This window comes from Pollicipes pollicipes, unplaced genomic scaffold, assembly GCF_011947565.3.
Source record: "Pollicipes pollicipes isolate AB1234 unplaced genomic scaffold, Ppol_2.1 Scaffold_6138;HRSCAF=7277_pilon_pilon_pilon, whole genome shotgun sequence".
Taxonomy (NCBI): domain Eukaryota; kingdom Metazoa; phylum Arthropoda; class Thecostraca; order Pollicipedomorpha; family Pollicipedidae; genus Pollicipes; species Pollicipes pollicipes.
The window spans coordinates 28054102-28075700 of NW_023596818.1; the positions used below are offsets into that span (position 1 = coordinate 28054102).

Genomic DNA, 21599 nt, shown 5'->3' on the forward strand with positions numbered 1-21599 from the left:
ACATTTCGTGCTGCTGCAATCCATCGTTTTTGACCTGTGCTCAAAAAACCGTAGAGGGGGAAGTGAACTCCCCCCTCCCCCCCCCGCCGGGCGCGGGATGAGGCCGAGGCATCGTAGCGTAGAGCTCAGAGTTGAAACTATTTTGAAGACATCATGAACTGTGAAAATTATGAACTGGGCATTATGAACTGTGTTCATCGTGAACTACAGATATTGTGAACTGCGACATCATTATTTGAAACGGACCCGTGGCCGTCGGTCGGCCAGCGCCCGGGCGAGCTATCACGTGACCTGGCGCCATGCCGGGACAGCACGCGTCCACCACGAGGCAGCGTCTACGGCCAGCGTGCTAGTCCGGCCGCAGCGCGGACTAGTGCTCCGTCGGCGCGCTGGCCGGCCTAGGCCGTGTCATTTGTCCCTCTCGTCCTCTATCTTGCTTCATTCTGCATCCTCGCGTCACCCTGCTTGTCATGAACAGGCTGCATGCGTCAGCCACGAGTGGGCCCAGAACCCCGTGGGAAGGGGAACCCCGACCGGGTACCTAGCGCACATGCGCGGGTTAAAGTTCGGCGGTTGGCCCACCCAGCCACATGCAAGTCTGCCCCACCGTCGACCATTTTCCTTCATCCCATAGCCCTGAAGTGATCATTTCTGGTCGAAAGGGCTCTAATCCAAAAAGCAAACCAAACCTAGACCACGCAGGGGCTCGCGCTCTGCGGTGGGCCAAACCCCGCCTCGCGGCGGCGGACCTACCGCGGAGCGCCACACCCTTTGTACTGAAAGACTCTCTCGCGCGGCAGAATCATGGGGGCCTTCTGGCTGTGTCAATCACGGAGGCCTTTTGGCTGTGAAGCTGAATCAAGGGGGCCATCTGGCTGGCCGTCAATCACGGAGGCCTTCTGGCTGTGAAGCTGAATCATGGGGACCTTCTGTAATCAGCTGCGACTCATGCGGCATGCAGCTTAGCGCATCCTTGTCGCACGTGCCGGCCACAATCCTATCAAGATGCTAATTGTCTATGCGCGAGGCGCAACTGGTCATAATGCGCAGCAATCTCTTTTAACCTGCATACATTTTAAACGACTTGCCAGGGTCTTGAACCAGAGAGTAGTAGTCTTGGCGGATAATAATAAACGCTCACTGACCGTGAAGGCTCGACTTCATCGTGCCAAGCATCGTCTCAAGGTCAGCGTCGGTGAGGACTTGTAGGCTGCACCTCAATGTCGGTGGAGACCTGCAGGCTGTACCTCAGCGTCGGTGGAGACCTACAGTCTGTACCTCAGCGTCGGTGGAGACCTACAGTCTGTACCCCAGCGTCGGTGGAGATCTGCAGGCTGTACCTCAATGTCGGTGGAGACCCGTCGGCTGTACCTCAGCGTCGGTGGAGACCTGTCGGCTGTACCTCAGCGTCGGTGGAGACCTGTCGGCTGTACCTCAGCGTCGGTGGAGACCTGTGGGCTGTACCTCAGCGCCCGCGCCCGCTCGTCGTCCAGCTTTAACATCAGCGGTGCCGGTGTGGCACTGGACGGGATCAGATGCGGCGCCGGTGTGGCACTCGCAAACTGCTCGTTCCGCTCGTCGTCGCTCGCGGCTGTCTCGGTGTCGCTCTTAACCGCGGTCCTGCCGACCGCGCTACGTTGTTTCGCACCGTCCAGCCGCGGACCGTGCGAGCATACAGGCCGGAGTGGATCACCGAGCTGTTGACACTGGCTGCGCGTCACAAGGATGCGAGGAGCAGACTGTCGCCGCTGGGGTCACGCCATAGTCTGTGATTGCTGTTGCAGTATGTGTTAGTACAGCTTAGCGCGCTATTTCAGTCCTGCTTTTCATTGCATAATTTGTGGGCATAGTATGTGCCTAGTACAGTTTGAGTGTACTTGTTCAGTTTCGCTTTTCACTGCGTGATATGTGAGCATGATGTGTTTTGTACAGCTTAAGTGCATTTGTTAAGTCGTTCTCTTCACTGAGTAGTATTTGCATTATCAATGCTATCACAAAATATTGTTAAACTCGGTGGCCTCGTGTGACATCTGCGGGCCTTTACGAGTTGCATGTGTGCGTTTGTGGGTGGCAGGTTAAGAAGATTGGCGAGAGTGGCGAGAATAGTGTGACCATCGAAACGATTCAGTTCAGGCTGCATGTGCGTGTTTGTGTGTTTCGTGTGTGCATTGGTGTGTTGCATGTGATTTTCGTTCTTTCTTTTTAAACATATAATTTCCTTAGTTTGGTGCCTTGTGGTAAGCAGCCGCTGCTGTTTTTGTCGCAACCGGATGTGGTCTTTCAATATGACGCGGTTGTATTTCGGAAATGCATTGACTGGGTGCAAATGCATTGACCCCCCCCCCGAAGGTTTTTCCCAAATGGTTTCCAAACGCCGCAGCGTTGTCGCGCCACGTTTTCCATAGTTGTAGACAATTGAATAGCACATCGTTTGGCATAAACAATTTAGACATACCTTCTAAGGTCGCTGACCTATGGCAGGTCAAAGTCAGGCTATGGTCCCAACGAAGTCTATTTCCAGGGAGTCGTTCAATCGAATGCAACGAGGTGTAAGACGGAGCCATACATCTCTGAGATGCTTTCTTAGGCAACAAAAATATTGAATGAGCAAATGACGTTGACCTGAGGTCAGGTATCAAGATCAGACCAAGGTCACAACCAACCAGTTTTATTACTATGGGGCTTGTTTTATGGGATAGTTTCTGGTGCTCATTTCGAATTTATTGACTGCAGGAACCGCATTATGCATCTTTCATGGACTTCTTAGATGTCAGAACAGGTCATTGACCTGAAATGACCCAGGTCAACACTTTGTTCTTAGAAGCGTACTGCCTAGCGAAATCTTTGTCGCTTGTTCAAATGCAAAACTCAGAGCATTATTCTATGATTTTGGTCACCGCGACCTTCAAAAGGTCAAACAAGGTCACTGACCTTAGATGAGCATGTGACCTTTTGCTTAGAAACAGTTATCTATGTTCTGGTGGCACTTCAGAGACCAACCTGGTATTTGACCTTGTTTGACCTTATGTGTCCTGAAGGTCATGACCTAGGAACCTAAAACTTTTACCTCAGTGAGTTAACGTACAGGTCAACGCACCCTGCAAATTTGGTGGCTCTAGATTTCTTAGTTCCCGAGATCTCGGGGGAAGGTCAAATTGACCCCCTACCCGAGCGAAGGGTGGGAGCAAAGCCGTCTAACCGGGCGCGTGTTAAATACTGCTTTAGCCTCGGGAAATCACAAATGCTAAACTACTTGTTTTCTTGCCCAACCGTTAGTCACCGCGTGTGAGCAGTTTGACTCAAGGAATGAGGCCATGTGTCATCCTATTCCCTAGACACCAAGCTATCCCCCGTGCATTTGCTTCGTCATTATTTTGTAAACACTTCTCACACCCGCTACCAATGTTTGAGAGGTACACAATAACAGGCTGCTGCTCAACTGTTTGCTTCAAGTGGTATCAGACTATGGCGGACAGTGTGGATGCCCGGCCGTCGGTCGGATGCCGTTGCGGCCCTATCTACGGATCTGCAGCAGCAGCTGACCGGCTGGCCGTGCCGGCAGATATGCAGTGCAGCGTGACCCGCCGTACCGCCGCAGTGCGCGATACCGCCGCCACCTAGCGGCCGCCTGCGGCGACAAGGGCCGGCTCCGGCCGCGGCCAGTCAGCGGTGCAGGAGCAGCCATGGCGGAGGGACGCGAGAGGTCCGAGAGCGGACACAGGTCAGTCGCGGCTCTGGGCAGTGGCCAGTCACGATGCCCGGACAGAGTTCAGTCACGGTCCCGGACAGAGGCCAGCCACTCCTCCAGACAGTGGTCAACCGCGGCCCTGGGCAGAGTTCAGTCACGCCCCTCCCAACAGAGGTCAGTCACTGCTCCAGGCAGAGATCAGTCGTGACCCCAGACAGAGGCCAGTCACTGCTCCAGGCAGAGATCAGTCGTGACCCCAGACAGAGGCCAGTCACTGCTTCAGACAGAGACCAGTCACTGCTCCAGGCAGAGGTCAGTCACTGCTCCAGACAGGGGCCAGTTACTTCTCCAGACAGAGGCCAGTTACTGCTCCAGGCAGAGGTCAGTCACTGTTCCAGACAGAGGCCAGTCACTGCTCCAGACAGAGGTCAGTCGTGACCCCAGACAGAGGTCAGTCACTGTTCCAGACAGAGGCCAGTCACTGCTCCAGACAGAGGCCAGTCACTGCTCCAGACAGAGGCCAGTCGTGACCCCAGACAGAGGCCAGTCACTGCTCCAGACAGAGGCCAGTCACTGCTCCAGACAGAGGCCAGTCGTGACCCCAGACAGAGGCCAGTCACTGCTCCAGACAGAGGCCAGTCACTGCTCCAGACAGAGGCCAGTCACTGCTCCAGACAGAGGCCAGTCACTGCTCCAGACAGAGGCCAGTCGTGATCCCAGACAGAGGCCAGTCACTGCTCCAGACAGAGGCCAGTCACTGCTCCAGACAGAGGCCAGTCGTGACCCCAGACAGAGGCCAGTCACTGCTTCAGGCAGAAGTCAGTCGTGACCCCAGACAGAGGCCAGTCACTGCTCCAGACAGAGGTCAGTCGTGACCCCAGACAGAGGCCAGTCACTGCTTCAGACAGAGACCAGTCACTGCTCCAGACAGAGGCCAGTCACTGCCCCAGGCAGAGGTCAGTCGTGACCCTAGACAGAGGTCAGTCACTGCTCCAGGCAGAGATCAGTCGTGACCCCAGACAGAGGCCAGTCACTGCCCCAGGCAGAGATCAGTCGTGACCCCAGACAGAGGCCAGTCACTGCTTCAGGCAGAGGTCAGTCACTGCTCCAGACAGAAGTCAGTCGTGACCCAGACAGAGGCCAGTCACTGCTCCAGACAGAGGTCAGTCGTGACCCCAGACAGAGGTCAGTCACTGCTCCAGACTGAAGTCAGTCGTGACCCCGGATGGACTCCGCAGTCTATCGCGCTTTGCAATGCGTTTTTTTTTTGCTTGCTGAGTTTTAGTCTGATAACAACTGACCTGCAGGTTTTGATGGACACATCATATCAGGTCATAGTCCTTTGACCCAGTATCTGCGTAGTGGCCTTGTATCTGCAATACAAGCTGTCGAAAATTGGTGTTCCCAAAATAATTTTGTCTCTCTTTGCCAGATTTTTGTTCACTGGCTTTGAAAGTTTGAAGTGTATCATGAGCCCCGTAATGCTCGTGAGTTGAAAAAGCCGGTGGTCCTTCAAAACCTAAACTGGAAATGATTTTAAAACCAAAACCATTATCGTTAAAAACGGCAGTCTTTCAAAGCCCCTCAAAACCAAACCCATTCTGACCAAAACCCAAAGTCCTTCAAAACCACCTGAAGTAATAGTTGGTGAGCAGAGTCTCTGAAGTGTGCCAGCATCGTCGTCCCCGTAGAGATCAAAGAGCATGCCCGTCCGAATTCAGAGTCAAAGATGTTGCGAAATTATCTCGGACGACTTCACATTTATTATTGAGGTGGCACGCATTGCCTTCAGTTAAGTTTAATTCGCAGATAAGTGTGGATATTGCAAAAACGTGACTCGATCTCGTTCGACGCGAATTGGCACATTAGTGTTGGGTTGTAATGTGGAGTCATGTGGAAAAGTTCCATGTCGAGTACGGCTGTTTTTTTTTTGTTTTTTTTTTTTGCTTTTGGACATCGGTAGCGGCATTGGCACGGCTCGCACATCTGGCGAGTGTTTACTTGTTTGGTGATACTAGGAGGTCGTGATAATCGCCACGAATGGTCAGTGGTCAGGTTACGGGGTCAGGCTTGCTGAGATTAGCAGGATCAGATGGTAATGCCACGCTTTGTTTATTAATTCAAGTGTTCAATTTATGAACTGGTGCTTGGTTTAACGCCACTCCAGTAAAATGAAGTGGTTCCTCCGGGTGATGCTGTCGGAAAAACGAATACTTCACTAGCAGATACTGTTCAAACGTGCTAAAACGGTGAATGATAAGACTGTCTTATTATGTGACGTTTCTCAGCCGTAACACGTCGGGGGACACCGCGAAACACTGATTACAAAATACCACGATAAAAGCGGCGCTCATAATCAGAGACGTATCATGTTCGTAATCACGGAAACGTGACCACGATTTTCATCATTGTCTGCCAAGTGACTGCGTGAACTGTTCCCATCCTCAGCCGCCGCCCCCCTTCTCAGCCGTTCTGCCCATCTCTGACACGCCGCTGTTCTGCTGACCTCAGATGCGGGATGGCAGGGCTCAGTCCGCGCCGCCTGCCGCCGCCGCTCACGCTCTGGATGTGGGCCGTGCTGCTGGTCTCTCTGCTAACGCCCGGGGCGACTCTGACCGAGAAACGACTGCTGGACCAGCGGCCCAACTTCATCATCATGCTGATGGATGACGTGAGGCAGGGCAGGGTGTCAGGATGCGGTGGAAATTCTGACCTTGGTGTGGAAGTGTGTGTTGGTCACAGGAAACAGCTGAGCTTGAGGTTCGGAGCAGTTTCGCGACTACATGGTTTCTTTGGGTAGAGGCCATTGGAACTATGCAGGTGATGGGCTGCTATTCATATCCAGCGAGGGATGACATCCGCGTGGTCGGAGAAAATAAAGCAGGAAGCTTGCTTATTGCATGACAAGTATAAAAACCGGGAAGCATATTTGTAGTGAGCACCGTTGCAGCGCTGATGGCTCACGGCAACGTTACACTTTTTGCATGTCTGTCTGGTGTATACTGCGTGGTGTGTTGCTCTCAGCGTCCGGCATATCAAGGAAACGGAGGCAAGCATGCCAGATCCACAGGTTTTTAGCACATTTTTTTCAACGTGCGAGAATGACACTTGACTTGCGTTTTATGGTCGTGCCCCAACACCTTCCTCGCCATTGGACTTGCTGTTGATCCGACTTTGCTGCTTGGCTCGGTGTGGACTTGACGGCGCTGTCTTCTCTACAGATGGGATATGGGGATATTGGACCTGCTTGGCCCGGTGTGGACTTGGTGGCGCTGTTCTCTCTACAAATGGGATATGGGGACCTTGCTGCTTGGCCCGGTGTGGAATTGACGGCGCTGCTCTCTCCACAGAAGGTCATGGTGACCTTGGATCTGCTTGGCCCGGTGTGGACTTGACGGCGCTGTTCTCTCCACAGATGGGATATGGGGACCTCGGATCGATGGGAGAGCCCAACAGGGAGACATCCAACATCGACAGCATGGCCCAGGAGGGCATGCTCTTCCCGGAGTTCTACACGGGCGCCGCTATATGCTCTCCGTGTGAGGACCAGCGTCCGTCCAACCACCGGGAGCACTCGTCTTTACGAGATGCGCCACACGGCCGGAATTGAGTCAGGAGACCCACGTGGCTACACATTACGTTGTGTCCCCAGAGCTCACAAGTGCAAGCCCCGGTAGCGGTTATTGACTTCCACTTCCAACACAGTCAAGGATCCACTCAGTGTTGCCCCATTTGCCCAATCAAACGGAACGCCATCGGCGCCCAGAGCAAACATGGCTCAGAAATTATCTGGTGTTGCTGTGGTGTGTGCTGACGCTGGCGGCGCGTGTGCGCGCTACGTTCATGCTGGCAAGCGGCTGGTCAGATCGCCAAAGGCATCTAATGGAGAACACAATGGGCGCTCCCAGTTCTAACCGATACACGTGACGTAGTGCGGTGGGTCCCATCGGCTGTCTATTTCGATTCATGCTCACAACGTGTGAGTTACGTAATGTGTAAGCCAATCTGAGATAAAGTGGTGGATCCAGGATTTTGTCAGGAGAAGGGGACATGCAACACTGTGGACCCTCCTGAAGTTGTAGGTCAACTCCAAAAAAATCGTCGGATTTCTGCCATTCAATCTCAATGTTCTTTGCATGTTATTTTTATACATAAAGCTATTTCCTGTGCGCACCCCTACACAACTTGGCGTCGTGCGCCTATACATACGTGGAGGGCGTTCATCTTTTCAGATCATCGTGGATCTGGTCCTTTTTAGGACAAGTGTTACTGAGAATACATGGTAAAATGGGTTAAGGTTGGCTGCTAAATACCATTAACATCAAACGCGATATCTGATTCCAAGGTGGGTTGCGGGTGGCCTGTTTCCGGTGTCTAGTGAGATAGTCGATGTGATCAGCTGATGGCCAATGATTTGTAGCGAGTTTTGTTTGAGTGCAATGGAAAACAATACTAGATACTCTAGCATTCAAAATATGTTAATGACGTGATGCTACAGTATGCGAGCTAGGTGTTAAGAGGGCGCACACACGTGTTGACTGACGCGCGGCGGTGGCTGACCGATTTCGAGCTAGGTGTTAAGAGGGCGCACACACGTGTTGACTGACCCGCGGCGGTGGCTGACCGACAGCGAGCTAGGTGTTAAGAGGGCGCACACACATGTTGACTGACCCGCGGCGGTGGCTGACCGACAGCGAGGGCGGCCATGCTGACTGGACGCCTTCCCATCCGCAACGGCTTCTACTCGACGAACAACTTCGGCCACAATGGTAAGTGTATTTAGGGGAGGGGGATGGGAGGATCGTGTGTGCGTGCGTGTGTGCTGGACAGCGCGCGGGTCAGTTGCGATTTGCCGACGCGCTGCAGCCAGTGACGGAGCTCTTGCCTCGCCGGGCAGCGTACACTCCGCAGGAGATCGTAGGCGGCATATCAGACTCGGAGGTGCTGCTGCCAGAGCTGCTCAGCAAGGCCGGCTACACCAACGCTCTCATCGGCAAGTGGTGAGTGCTCCGGGACGGTTACGACGTGTTTTAAGATCTAACTATAGTAATTTCTCGCTTTCTTTTGCTCCTCAAACCTCAATCCTTCAAGGGTTTGCTTACTAGAATATTTATGAAACTGGAAGGTATAAAGCGTGCGGCTTTTCGTCACCCTTTGTCTGGATGACCATCACACTGGACGCTCGAACGAGGCTGAGCTTTGTCGCACCTTGTGAAGGGCCAGCCAGCGTCTCGTGACGCTCGGCGCCCCCGGCCGCGAAGGGGCTCACATCCAAGACGCCGATGAGTTGCTCCGGGCGATGTTGGGCCGCGACACGTGCCGTCAGCTGCGGCTTTGTCGGGCGGTGCGTGTGCCTCGCGTACACCGGCGACCGGCACAGAGCGGGACCCGTGTGGCGGCTCGATTGACAGCTGTGTGCCGGCCGCCCGTTCGGCTGCAGCAACGCTCGCGTTCCCAGCGCTACCGACTCGGTTTTCGTCGCGCTCCTATGCGGGGCTGGACGTCCGCCGCGCTCGCTCGGCCGCGCCGTTCGCGGACCGGCCGCAGGTGATCGCCCGGCAGCGCGGGCGGGAGGGACCGTGCCGCGGTGTTGTTTGGGGTCGCCTGAGATTGCGCCGTCCGCGCCGGGAAGGATGACGCAACGACTAGAGCGCGGCAGGTGTGCCACCTGCCAGGGTCCATATCAGGCGTTTTGAGGCTGCGCTTGTTTTCGGGCTGTTACCTGGCGGCAGATCGAGCGTGACGCAGACGGTTCAGTGCACCGGACGAGCGCCGGGCTGGAGAGGTCGTCTGATAGCAGGCCTCTTACCGTGCCTGTGTGCTCAAATGCAGCGTTGGTGGACCGCGGCCTTTCACCCGAGAGTGCAGGCACTTGCTGCAATGCATCCTCCATTGTCCGTAACGTAGTGTATCTAGGGCTATACAAAGGGAGATGTAGTACCACAGAGCGCGCACGTCGTGTGAGGCTTGACGAGTCGACTCGTGCGCGTGGGCGCGCCCCTGTATCGCCGGCAGGCATCTGGGTCACCGTCCGCAGTACCAGCCGTTGGACCACGGCTTTCACAGCTGGTTCGGCTCCCCGAATTGTCACTTCGGCCCTTACGACGACAAGAGCACGCCCAACATCCCCGTGTACCGGGACCGCAACATGATGGGCCGGTGAGACTCGCCCCGACGCTAGCTTCGGCCCACAGGGGATGCCGGCTTCGGGCTGCAGGATACAGACTGCTGGTGGCGTCAACCTCTTAGCATTCCGCCTGTATGGATAAGCGCAGACGCTTTAGATATCAGACGTGCGTAGATTTGGATCTGCAGTGTCAGCTGTCTGTGCGGTTTCAAGACTGATTACACATTGTGCGAGCGCCGTGAGGACAATGAGAACATGGTGAGATTGGGCGACCTGTGCTTTATTCACCTTCTCGTCATGACGATCTGGACTGGAGGCCATTTAGACAGGTCTTTGTCTTATAATTAAGGTTGTTTTTACATCATTGTATAAACAAGTAATCAGCATAACCACATTCAAGCAATTTTTGTATGTGGAAGCACGCCATCAGTTGAGAACCTGATCTCGCGCACCGCGCCCGAACACGTATACTGCATTCCACCTCCTCCCAGGCTGTCTCCATGCCCCACTAACGGACCTACGATCGGGCGTCCCGGCAGCTACTACGAGGACTTCCACATCAACATCACCAGCGGCGAGTCCAACTACACCCGGCTTCTGGCGGACGAAGCCGTCGCCTTCCTGGAGGCGCAGGTCAACAGCATAAGGCCGTTCTTCTTGCTGTGGACGCCGGACGCCTCGCACGCGCCCCACTACGCCTCCAGACCGTTCTTGGGGAGGAGCAGACGCGGTCAGTGCAGGGTCAGGGTCACACGTCAGGGTCCGGCTGCGCGTAGTTTGGAGGGGAATGTGGCCAGACACGGAGCCCAGGAGACTAATTGGCTGAGAGGGCTAGTCCAATTTCTACCGACCCGACAGCCAGGCAGATATTCTTGGCAAGCATGAATTGAGACATCCCGATAGTCCGCATGCTGTGCAGTTCTCTTTGAGACAGTTTAAAGACACAGAATAATCTCTTTAAAACCAACTTGTGATCAGTCAAGAATCAGATCGAGAGTCACCTTAGAACATAACTTAAAAAGGTGATTTGTTATTAATAAGGCTGCCTGGGCCTTGTCCAGGCAGATATCGATGGACAATAAGGAAGGCCTGGATTTGACAAGCAGTTGCGTATGTGTACACCATCACTTACTTTATCGCGACGACAATATCCCTGGAGAGAAAGTCAAGGAAGAATTGTGGCCCCCGTATCACTAGTCTGTCTATCACATTTTAGCCGGTAATCGCTTGGCCAATGATGCGTTCTGTGCTGCATTGTCATGAGTGTCAGCGGTACTTAAGGGGGGATCACCAGCGTGCCCCGAGACCCAAGCCTGACGCCCGACTGTGTGCTGCCAGGACTGTACGGAGACGCCGTGATGGAGCTGGATCACAGCGTGGGTCGCATCCTCGACACGCTGAAGCGCACCAACCTCACCAACACACTGGTCTTCTTCTCCTCTGACAATGGCGCCGCCCTGGTGGACGCCGGCTATGGCAAGTGGTCCGGCTGCGCCCCCTGCCGAGCGGAGCTCTCAGCAGACGTCACGTCCGCGTTGCACGGCTCCTCCGCATGGTGGTACCACGACGCCAGGTGTGGTCGGGCTGTGTTCGCTGACCTCTCGTATGGTGGATGCGCGGGCGTGTGAGCCTCGGGGCAACATGAAGCGGGCGATGACGGTGCGCCCCAACCGCTGCTCGGCAGGCGGCGACAACGGGCGGCTCCTGTGTGGCAAACAGACCACGTTCGAGGGAGGGTTCCGCGTCCCCACCATAGCCTGGTGGCCTGGTGTGGTGCCACCAGGTCAGGTCAGCCAACAGGTCAGTAATACCGTGATTGTGTCACAGACCAGAGGTGGGTGACGTCCCAAAAAGCTGAGACCAAAGTCGTGCTATGGAATTGATCCCTTCCATAATGGTCATGTAATCAATGTTAAGCCTCCACAAGGGGTGGTAGATTCGTATTCGTAACCCTCTTGCAAAAAACCTTCTCCGCACTCTCCGCTCCTACACTCCCTGATCAGACCAGTGTGGTGCAAGGGCGGTAGCATGCACCAGACAGCGGGCCTGCGAACGGCGGCTGGTTGCCTCCAGTGCGTCTACCCCTCGGCCGGACAGTGTCTCCACCCGAGGGTCCGACCGAGTGGACTAGTTCGGTGCCTCGGTCTCCGACTTATGGTGGATTTAAGGACGACAGGAGACCTGCCGCTTAACCGTGGAACGCACTTGAGAGCAAACCAAAACGAATTTATTGCGCTTTTTGCGAACAATAGCGATTAACAAACGAGCAGGAAGCAAACAAGTCGATGACGCAGATCAGTGCACCCGCTCCCATGCACCACGCCGCCTCGTGATTTTTATGGGCGTAGCAGTACGGTGCCGATCTAAGTTCAATAATGTCTCCTGGCGACAACCGGTGGCTTGAGCTGCTGCTCCTCTCAGGTGGGGACCCAGATGGACTTGTTCACCACGTTCGCCGAGCTCGCCGGCCAAGCGATTCCCGGAGACAGGATTGTGGACGGCATCAACCTGGTCTCCGCGTTAACCAATGAGAATACTACTGAGAGGTATGGCATCCACATCACCGACCACACCATTGGTCGATATTCATCTTGCCGTATGCATGCGATTTCATATGGAAGCATGCAGCCGGGCTGTTTTCATATGGAAGCATGCAGCCGGGCTGTTTTCATATGGAAGCATGCAGACGGGCTGTTTTCATATGGAAGCATGCAGACGGGCTGTTTTCATATGGAAGCATGCAGACGGGCTGCTTTCGGGATGCGCTCGCACTAGAAAACGGTGTCCACTTAACTTTGGCGAAAGTAATTACAGTAAAACATGAAGCCACTGTTACGGAATTGCTTCGGATAAGTGGTAGGGTAACACACAGATCTGTGGTGAGACATCGAATTAATGGGCCGGCAAGGAAGGTGATTGAGCATATGATTCTTTAGACAGTTGGCCTATACAACTCTGGTGCGGCCCATGAGTTCCGTATGGCCCACAAACACGAAGAAAGGTAATGGTTGAGCGGAGTGTCGCTGTTCCGAGCTTTCAATGAGCCCGGCTTTGGTGCCGGCTGTAACCTGCGCGCGTATTCGTGCAGCAGCAGCCGGGACCACGTGAGTTACCCTCGGCGGCGTCCCTTCAGCGGTGCACCCCTGTTCGCAGGTCGGTGTTCTTTTACCGGGGTGATCTCCTCATGGCCACCAGGGTTGGGCGCTACAAAGCGCACACCTGGACCTTCACCACGCCTGTCGAGGAGCTGAAAAAGGTACGAGTGTTGCCTTCTGGCCATTTAGCCTCGGCTCGTAATGACGTTTTATTAGTTACATCTATTTTGCAAATCAAAGCATTTTAGGTCTTTGATTGGTTCGAACGCGTCATGCTCACTGCAGCTTCCATTTGCATTTTGTTTTTAGTCCACAGCTTGCGGTACCGCCGTGGAGCCCCCTATGATGTATCATTTACATCAATACCTCCACCTTCTTCCGCCAGGGCATCGACCACTGCCCGGGCGCCTGCGTTGCGAACCTGACGACCTCGGTGCAGATCAACCGCACGCTGACCCCAGTGGTGATTGACCTGGCCCGTGACCCGGGCGAGACGTACCCGCTGAAGATGGGCACGGCCGAGTACACGCGGGTCGTGTCCGAGGTGTGGAAGGTGATGGACGAGCACCTGCATGACATGGTGGAGGGCCGGCCGGCGCTGGACTGGTGCGACGACGCCGTGATGGTGAGTCCGGTCAGCGGGAGGAGGCTCACACTGTCGCTGAAGGCCTCGGACCAACTGGCCGGCCCCTGTGCAGTCTGTCGTCTGATAATATGATCATCTTGTGTTGAGTCAGAGCATACAAAAGGCCTGCCATGCATGCATCGTAGGTCGTGGCGCGAGATGATCGCATGGCGTCACATCAGGCAGCTGCCATCAGGTGTCTTGATTCAACGCACATAAGGTGTCTAAATTCGTAGCACAGAGCATGTCACCATTGTGTTTGACGTCAAGTGCAGGTACAGAGGCACTTTCATAAGATGTCTAAGATCATCATGCATAAGATGTTGTTCTTCGTCGTACATCGTGGTGTGAATCGATTGCGTGATATATCATATGAGGCAGCTGCCATGAGATTTCGTATTATTCCGCCCCGTGAACCGCTGCCCGCAGAACTGGTCTCCGCCCGGGTGCGAGGCGCTGCACGAATGCCTGCGGGCGCCGGCGTCCGACCCGTACAAGTGTGACTGGCCACACTAGTCGGCGCCGCGCCGCCACAGCGCCCCGCGCCGCCACAGCGCCCCGCGCCGCCACAGCGCCCCGCGCCGCCACAGCGCGCCGCGCCGCTACAGCGCCAGGCCGACGGCACCGCCCTCACCCAGGGCAAGGGCGCAGCTTGACTGGCGGGCAGACGCTGGCCGTGTAGGTTTGACTGAGCTCTGAACCCAGAAATCCATCCATTCAAACGGTTCGGATCAAATCTTTAAAAAAAGGTCGAGCGGAAATCGTGCTAATTGGTGACCTACGGAGAGGCTTCACGACATGTAGGACTTCACGACATGTAGGACTTGCTGCGACATGCTGACGTAATTCTTTTAATGGCCCCGAGAAAGTTAGGACTGTGAAAAGGGAACAAAATTTGGAATGCGTGCATGATTTCCAGACTTTTGGATGAAGTAGACCATGGAAGGTTTCCGAGGCGCTTGTTTACGTGTAAGGCTGGGTTTTGAAGACATGAGACACGACGGGGCTAACGGCACCGAAGCATAAGCTGAGAACCCGAACGCGAATGCCGTCGAAACAACAGGCTTCCGCATCTGTCATACCAGGAAGGAGCGGACACAAGTCAACTGGGTGGCAAGTGCTGAGGCGCAAGCAGCCACTCTGGATAGCCTAAAAGGCATTCACGGAACTCATCCGAACAGAACAGATTCAGAACAGAAGCAGACTGGAGAGGTGTGATGAGGGCGAAGGGCGTGTGTGCGAATTCATTTCTGATGTATAGCGATGTATTTTGTCAACAGATGGCACAATCAGCCTAGCAAGCCACTGATGATCACGTGATGCGTACAGTCAAGCATGGTTACTATGAATTACCTGGACGCCTGGTGGCCGTGTCCGGGCTGGGTGCGGCCGCGCCCCGGGGCTTACCGGCGGACTAGGCGCAGATGCGTCGGGCGGCGGCGCGGCCGGAGACATGGCGGGCGGCGCGGACTTGGCAGGGACCGCTGCGCCCGCGGGGTAAGCAGGCTCTCCCGCCCCGCCGCTGCTGCCTGGGCCTCAAATGTCAGGGTACACTCAGTTGCTCAGGGGCCCTTCATATTGGTATCGGGTTCTTTCCACTTGCTCGGAGGACCCCGTGCTGCGCTGGAGCCCCATATAAGGTAACGCTCCGAGGCACTCGGTGCTCAGTGCTCAGTGCCCCTTCATTGACCTATGGCTTTGTCCCTTTTAGAACTTATCTGCTGAGGTCCCCTCACTTGTGAGAGCTCTCTCTGTATGTTTACCTGCCCGGGCACTCTTGATCACACAGGGGCGTTAATTCATGTGCACTGATCTTCGGCTATTGCCCTTTGTTCAGGGGATCCTGTACTCCGGCCGGACCCTAGGTGTCTGCCTGCCGGGGTGCTCCCGATCGTTCAGGGGTCCCACCATATTGGTGTAAGCTTCTTCTCGCTTGTTATGAGGACCATTCACTGTTGACTGGAGCCTCTTTGTTCGCCTGCCACGGCAGTTTTGATTGCTCAGGTGCCGTCATTATTAGCCTCGGGATTTTTTCCATTTTATAGGAGGGCCTACGCCGTTGACGGGACCTAAATCTTAATGATTTTCATTGGTGCTTTACTTCTTACCTGCGGATGATTAAATGTGCGGCTATGCCGATTACGCCAATGAGTTCTTTCTTGTCATTATCGAACATGATTTTACACGCCGCCGACGTCGTGCATCTTATTTCCGTTGCTTATTGAATTTGTGACAATAATTGTTCTTGTGCGTTACGTTCTAATACATTTTGAACGATAGCGTATTCTGCATTCCCTTGCAACAGACAAAGCAAAAACTCTGTACCAGTCCTCAGCCATCAGCTCATCTCATCAACTACCCCGCTAACCGTATATAAGCTAGGAATCAAACTTGTGCTTGATTTTGATTATTTTTAGCAGCCAATTTAAGCGTATGCTACCATGTTTTCTTCGAAGTACTTAGCCTTAAAATGATAGGATCTACCATGACCCGACGAAAATGAACAAGCTCCATACATTTGCATACGAATCATGCTTAGTTTTCTAGGGTTGTGCGTAGTAAGCTAGGCTCCCGTATACAAACTGCGTACGTAAGAATATTAAAACTCAATCACCGGAATACGAGGATTTTTGGTGGATAGAGCCCTGAACTCTAGGGAGCTAACAAAGTAAGAGGCCTTCTCCAGTTTTCTAGCATTTTCGCAAAGTACATGTGCGGCGATTTAGTTACCGTGAAGTTTACTGCTCCCGATCACTCCGATATGGTGTATTAGTCCTGGCCGTAGCTTTTGCCCGAATCGCACAGAGCGCTTCATAATGGTGTATATATATATATATATATATATATATATATATACATGTTTTTATGCCGACAGACACACGAAGCTCGCAGAACTTGCACGGTATATGACTGCTGACTGACCCTTCTATATCTGGCTCTTCCTTTCATTTCGGCACCCTAAACACATTAATCAGAGCACAAAACACGAGCATGCAAACCAGCAACAAACTTTTCACTGGACAGCACTCATTGTCGTTTTGATTTGGCAACAGCAAATAATTATTTAGCCGTGCAGAAGACATCATTACCACCACACACTGAATAACACAATCAACACAGCAAATCACAACGCTGCATGCCAATCACCCAATACCCGCGCCATTCATCAGTGTCTTGTTCCTTGTCTAATTGATAAGTTTGTGATTCTGCTCCAAAGAGATAACTCAGTGGTTTCATTCATTTATTTGCTTAGAAGTCGTTTATGGTCATGAATGAGTAATGCATCCAGAATGTGAGTCTTATAGTTCTGTGTGTAGATGATAGCATCGCAGTGTTTTGTGTGAGCGCTCGGCGCGCGAGAAGAGTATTGTGGTCGGGCTGTACGTGATTCATTGGTGCTTCCTCCGTAAGGTGTTCTGTGAGACGTCGGAGCAAAAATGTTGTAGTTACACCATTGTAGCATACGGAACCTTGCAGCAACATCTGGCAGCGGTCAACAGACGGGTGGAAATGACTACGCATCGAAATCGTTACTTTCCAACGCTTGATGAAGTCGATGGATATGCGTGTAAAAGGTGTCCCTTTGCCGGATGTTTCACTAGTGCAATTTTTAGATTGGTAGTCGGGACGAACTAGGGGAAGGCGCAATGGGAAGGCGCATTGGCGTAACCTCTCTTGCTCGTAATGCTGCAAATGCTGAACCCGTTCAGAGAATCATCTGGTCAGCCAACTAAACTGCATTGGTAAAACGTTCTGGTCAGCAGCTGAAGGGCATTACGTCCCATCTGGGGTCCCCCGCCGCTTTCAGTCTAGTGATAGCCCCCAGGACCGCACGGAGACCCTCAGAAGAACGCATCACAACCGGTCCCCTCCTCCATGCGGCTGTCCCTCCAATTGAGACATCCAGCAACGGATCGGCGCAGGGGCTCTCGCTGATGCAAAAAGACTCTTCACTGGCACAGGAACTCCAATATTGGTATTGAGACACTAATTCGCCTTATCGGTCTCTGGTTGAAATGGTGCAGAGGCTCCCTCACCCGGTTCTGGTATCCCTGGCTGGCACAGGGCTCACCACTGTCTCATTGTACATGAAAACCCCTTTTGTCATTTCGCATGAACCCTTTCATTGTCAGGAGGGTCCAGACCAGCACAATAGACCCTTTGACATGCGGGGGCCCATCAAATGTGCTCCTGGCCGACCTGGGGCTCATTGCCGACATATGATCTCCTACTAGGGACTGTGGTCACTGACCAGAAATGTGGGTTCTTCATTGTTTCAGGTGTCCCGACGAATGTAGGATGTCCTCTAATTGGCATTTAGAGTTCTTGGCCCTGTCTCTACTCGAGAAATAATCTACTCGAGAAACACCTTCGCCCCAGAATAGCACGGAGCGGACTGTTCGATATGGCTGTTGTCAGTCAGTTGGAAATAAACGCAGTGGTGGTCCGAAATAAATAAAAAAGATACATGATATATATATATATATATATATATATATATGTATATATATATACATATATATATATATATATATATATAAGAAAGGTATTATGATGTCCATGAATTTTGAGCCCTGTTTACAACCAAATCTTTGGGAAATTTAAATTACCCACTTAGAAAAAAGGGCTCATTCAAATAAAGGTTACGGTGCCGCGAAATGAAACTTATGGTGCCCCAAACTGACCACCTTGGTGCCCCCTAGCCCAAAGGGCCAATCCAGGATTTCGTCAGTGTGGGAGGCACAACAATGCTGTATCCCTGAAAGGTGGTGCCTTTAGAGAATACAGATTTTGGGCCGGTTATGGCGTACTGGGATTTCAGTGCCTATCGAAAATAAATATTTGTGGTCATTTGTGGTGCCCGTGAAATTTTGGGGCCTTTTGAAAATAAAGGTTGTGAGATTCGAAACATAGATTGCGCTGCCCCTTCACCACGATATTTTGCTGCCCCCTCGCCACAAGGGAAAGGGGGCATAGCCCCATCGCACCCCACCCCTACCACTCTGGATCCGCCATTGGTCAAGGTCGGTTGACAAGACACACCACACCGCCTCGTCGCCTCAAAGCGTAGCCCGTTCTTCCTTCCTAATTCGTCATTCGGCTCCACGCGTAAGTCCCATTTATGTCATTTTGGTGTGGATCTGAGTGCATACCGTGTTGTGTCTATGACTGCGAAACCCAATTCTATGTTCGGAAAAGTGTTTGTACATGCTATGTAGCTGCTGACTCCTTGGCACGAGACACGTGTACTGGGTCATGCTGCCTCTAAACTCTCCCCATTCAGGCTCTATGCGTATGTTTCCTTCAAGTCCACCCGCCAGCGGCTCAGGCACGCACGCTGTGTTACTACATATACGCTGCCATACGACTATTGCAAACTCCATCCCTCATCCCGTTTCAAGGGCATTTGCAATAAGCACCGTTCAAAGTGCTCTCTGCTGCCTTTGCCCCGAGCACACGGTGTACCTACCCCCATGACCAAGGACGTAGCAAAACAATGAAACGAACAGTGCATATTGCAAACTTGTGTTATCATATCCATTATATATATATATATATATATATATATATATATATATATATATATACATATATATATATGTATATATATATATATATATATATATATATATACCTGTATCGTGGCTACATTTCCCTTGGCTTTATGCGAAATCCGGTTCACTGACTCCTGACTTACGCGGTTACGACCATCGGTTGCCTTGGCCGATCAGCTGATCATTCGCGCCAGCTTGCCTGTTGTCAAGCGCGTGAAGTTCGGCGCGTGGACGAAAATGTTCTAATGGCATTCATAATTGGTCGGACCGGGGCGTTTCCCGCTTTGAGTCTCTCAAGCGCCGTAGTAGTCTAGCACCGAAACACAGACAGATCACGGCTTGTCGCATTGGAGTTGGCTTTCGGAGGCGGACCCAGTGTGGGATGAAGCAAGGAGCAAGTAAATATGGACGTAGGCAAATATTCTTGCCTCACATGGTTGCAATTGTCGACAAAAAAAGGATTATGTTTTCACGAAACATCATTGCCGATATCCAACGCAGCAATAAAATAATATGTAGGACAGGTAGAGTAGGTACTTACACATGTGTGCGACATAACACATGCAGAAAGCAAATGAAAGCAAATTAACACATGCGGAAAGCAAATTCATTTTGCATCCCAGTTGAACAGTTCCAATGCTGGCACTCCCATGGTGAGCGTTTGGCCTCCGTACATGCAAGACAGTGGCATGACTAAGACACACCGAACATACACAGAAAAACTTGAAACCAATAACCCATCGTCCATTTCGCTGACCCTCATGGCTTCTCCGTATGCACGACCACGCTGCGGTGACCGGACAAAAAAGTGAAATGCCAAAAAGTTAAGAGGACAAAACTTCAGATGCCAAAAGAATCGGAAGCAAAATGAATGAAATTTAGATGTCAAAGTCAAAATGATAAAAATCTAGCAATCGAAATGCCCAAGAGATTAAGTAAAATGGCAAACGTTAAACAGGTAAAAAGTAAAAAGCGATGGAGTAAGATAGCCACAAAGTCCAAAAGCATAAGGCTCAACCCATCAATGTAAAAGACGAGTTGTCAAAGGGATCAAAATGCATGGATAAAAATGAAAATTACGGGGTGAAACGCAGTAGGCCAAATATGCCACAAGTCAAAAAAGATAAAGGCCATAAGAATGCAAATCAAAAGGTGTAAAGGCCAGGTGAATGCAGGTCAAAAACGCAAGTCCACATGAAACAGTAGCCAGGTGAATATAGGCCATCAGCAAACAAACATAGTACAAAAGTCACTTAAACAACACGTCAAAATGCTTTAAAACAGTGAGTTCTGGGGTACTAAAACGGCCGACGACGCATGGCTCCTACCGAACGAAATCTGTGACACAGCGCGCCGTCCACTCGGCCACAAGGTCCGTCTGACCATTTGCTTGCATGCTGGAACTTCTTGTACGTGTTAGCAATAGGCCTGCTTGGGGAATATTGAAAACCAAATGGGCTGTTTTGTTGTAGACGGAGTCGGGGGGCTTCTGAGTTGGATTCTTGGGCCGTGAATGTGCGTAGATGCAACCATATGTTGACCACGTCAAAGGTATTGACCTCATTTTCTTCTTAACACAGGGCCCTGATGGCCGGGAGCAATTGGGAATGTTCTCAAAAGTACGAGTCGGCGCCTGAGTCGTTGGCCGTAAGCCATTTTTTACATTCAGTTGCCATAAGTTAACCCCGGTAACTCGCGTCCAAAGCAAGTGTCCAAAGCAAGTGCCGGAAAGCTTACGTACTGCAAGCGCGGCAGGCCAGTTCGGTTCAGATGCGTCGCAGGACCCTAAGACCACCGAAAAAAACTTGCGATAGCTTTCAGGCAGACCATCCCTTCCGTGTCCCAAATAACTCCGGGATACAGAAGTCGCTGAAGGAGCTTTTTGAGTAACGAAGCAGCGCATTCTTTTTTCAAACCATCTTTTCTTTACGACACCTTGTTCCCTACAGAGCACAAGGCTTAAAAGAGTGCGCCACATTCAGATCCTTTTTTAACTAAGATCGATGTTTTGAAGATCATTCAATGCAGTCCATAGTGCTGCCCTTTTTAACACTTAAAACCAGTGGCGTGATTGCCCCAGTGAAAAATGGCCAGGCCTGTTCCCAACATATTCCAGCAAGCAGGCCTATTTCCGGATTCTACTCACGTTATTTCCAAATTTGGGAGCTACTGAAGCCCAAGTTGGGGAAGCTGAAGCCCATAGCTGGACAGGAAACTATAGCCCTGCTGAAAACCCTCCGGTTTACGATTTTGACGCCCGCAAACCTGGGCGGACTATTTCGTGGAGACTGTTTCGTGCAGACTATTTCAAAGTCGCCCAGGAATGTATGACGCAATAGAAACGCAACGCGAATACTTCAACCGCATTGGCCATGTGTTGTTTAAGGCCAAGAAAAACACGATCGAGTTATTCGCGCCTGGCGTGCGCCAGCACAATTTCTGGCATCACAGGACTTCAACTGACTTCCAGCCCATGCAATGCGTCCAGTGCAAGTTTCGAACAAATGCC

General features: G+C 52.2%; 1 protein-coding gene across 2 annotated transcripts; it reads left to right on the top strand.

Annotated features, from left to right (window-relative positions):
- The first annotated feature begins 3682 nt into the window (after window positions 1-3682).
- LOC119105862 (N-acetylgalactosamine-6-sulfatase) lies at window positions 3683-14095 on the top strand. 2 transcript variants are annotated; one of them, XM_037229416.1, is made up of 13 exons: window positions 3683-3721; window positions 6200-6359; window positions 7104-7227; window positions 8383-8457; window positions 8586-8688; window positions 9704-9847; window positions 10355-10545; window positions 11154-11291; window positions 11500-11615; window positions 12237-12361; window positions 12969-13071; window positions 13296-13535; window positions 13965-14095. In XM_037229416.1, exons 1-13 carry the CDS (start codon window positions 3684-3686, stop codon window positions 14049-14051), a joined length of 1644 nt encoding a protein of 547 aa, XP_037085311.1. In that variant the 5' UTR covers window position 3683; the 3' UTR covers window positions 14052-14095. The 2 variants fall into 2 exon arrangements, with proteins under 2 accessions (XP_037085311.1, XP_037085312.1); XM_037229417.1 differs by lacking the exon at window positions 3683-3721 and adding an exon at window positions 3773-3862.
- The last annotated feature ends 7504 nt before the right edge of the window (window positions 14096-21599 follow it).

Bases quoted from the DNA above. Each gene is read 5' to 3' on its own strand.
- LOC119105862 (XM_037229416.1), top strand. From the start codon at position 3,684: ATGGCGGAGGGACGCGAGAGGTCCGAGAGCGGACACAG. The intron at 8,689-9,703 runs GTGAGTGCTCCG...TATCGCCGGCAG, and splicing joins AACGCTCTCATCGGCAAGTG to GCATCTGGGTCACCGTCCGC. The intron at 11,616-12,236 runs GTCAGTAATACC...TGCTCCTCTCAG, and splicing joins CAGGTCAGGTCAGCCAACAG to GTGGGGACCCAGATGGACTT.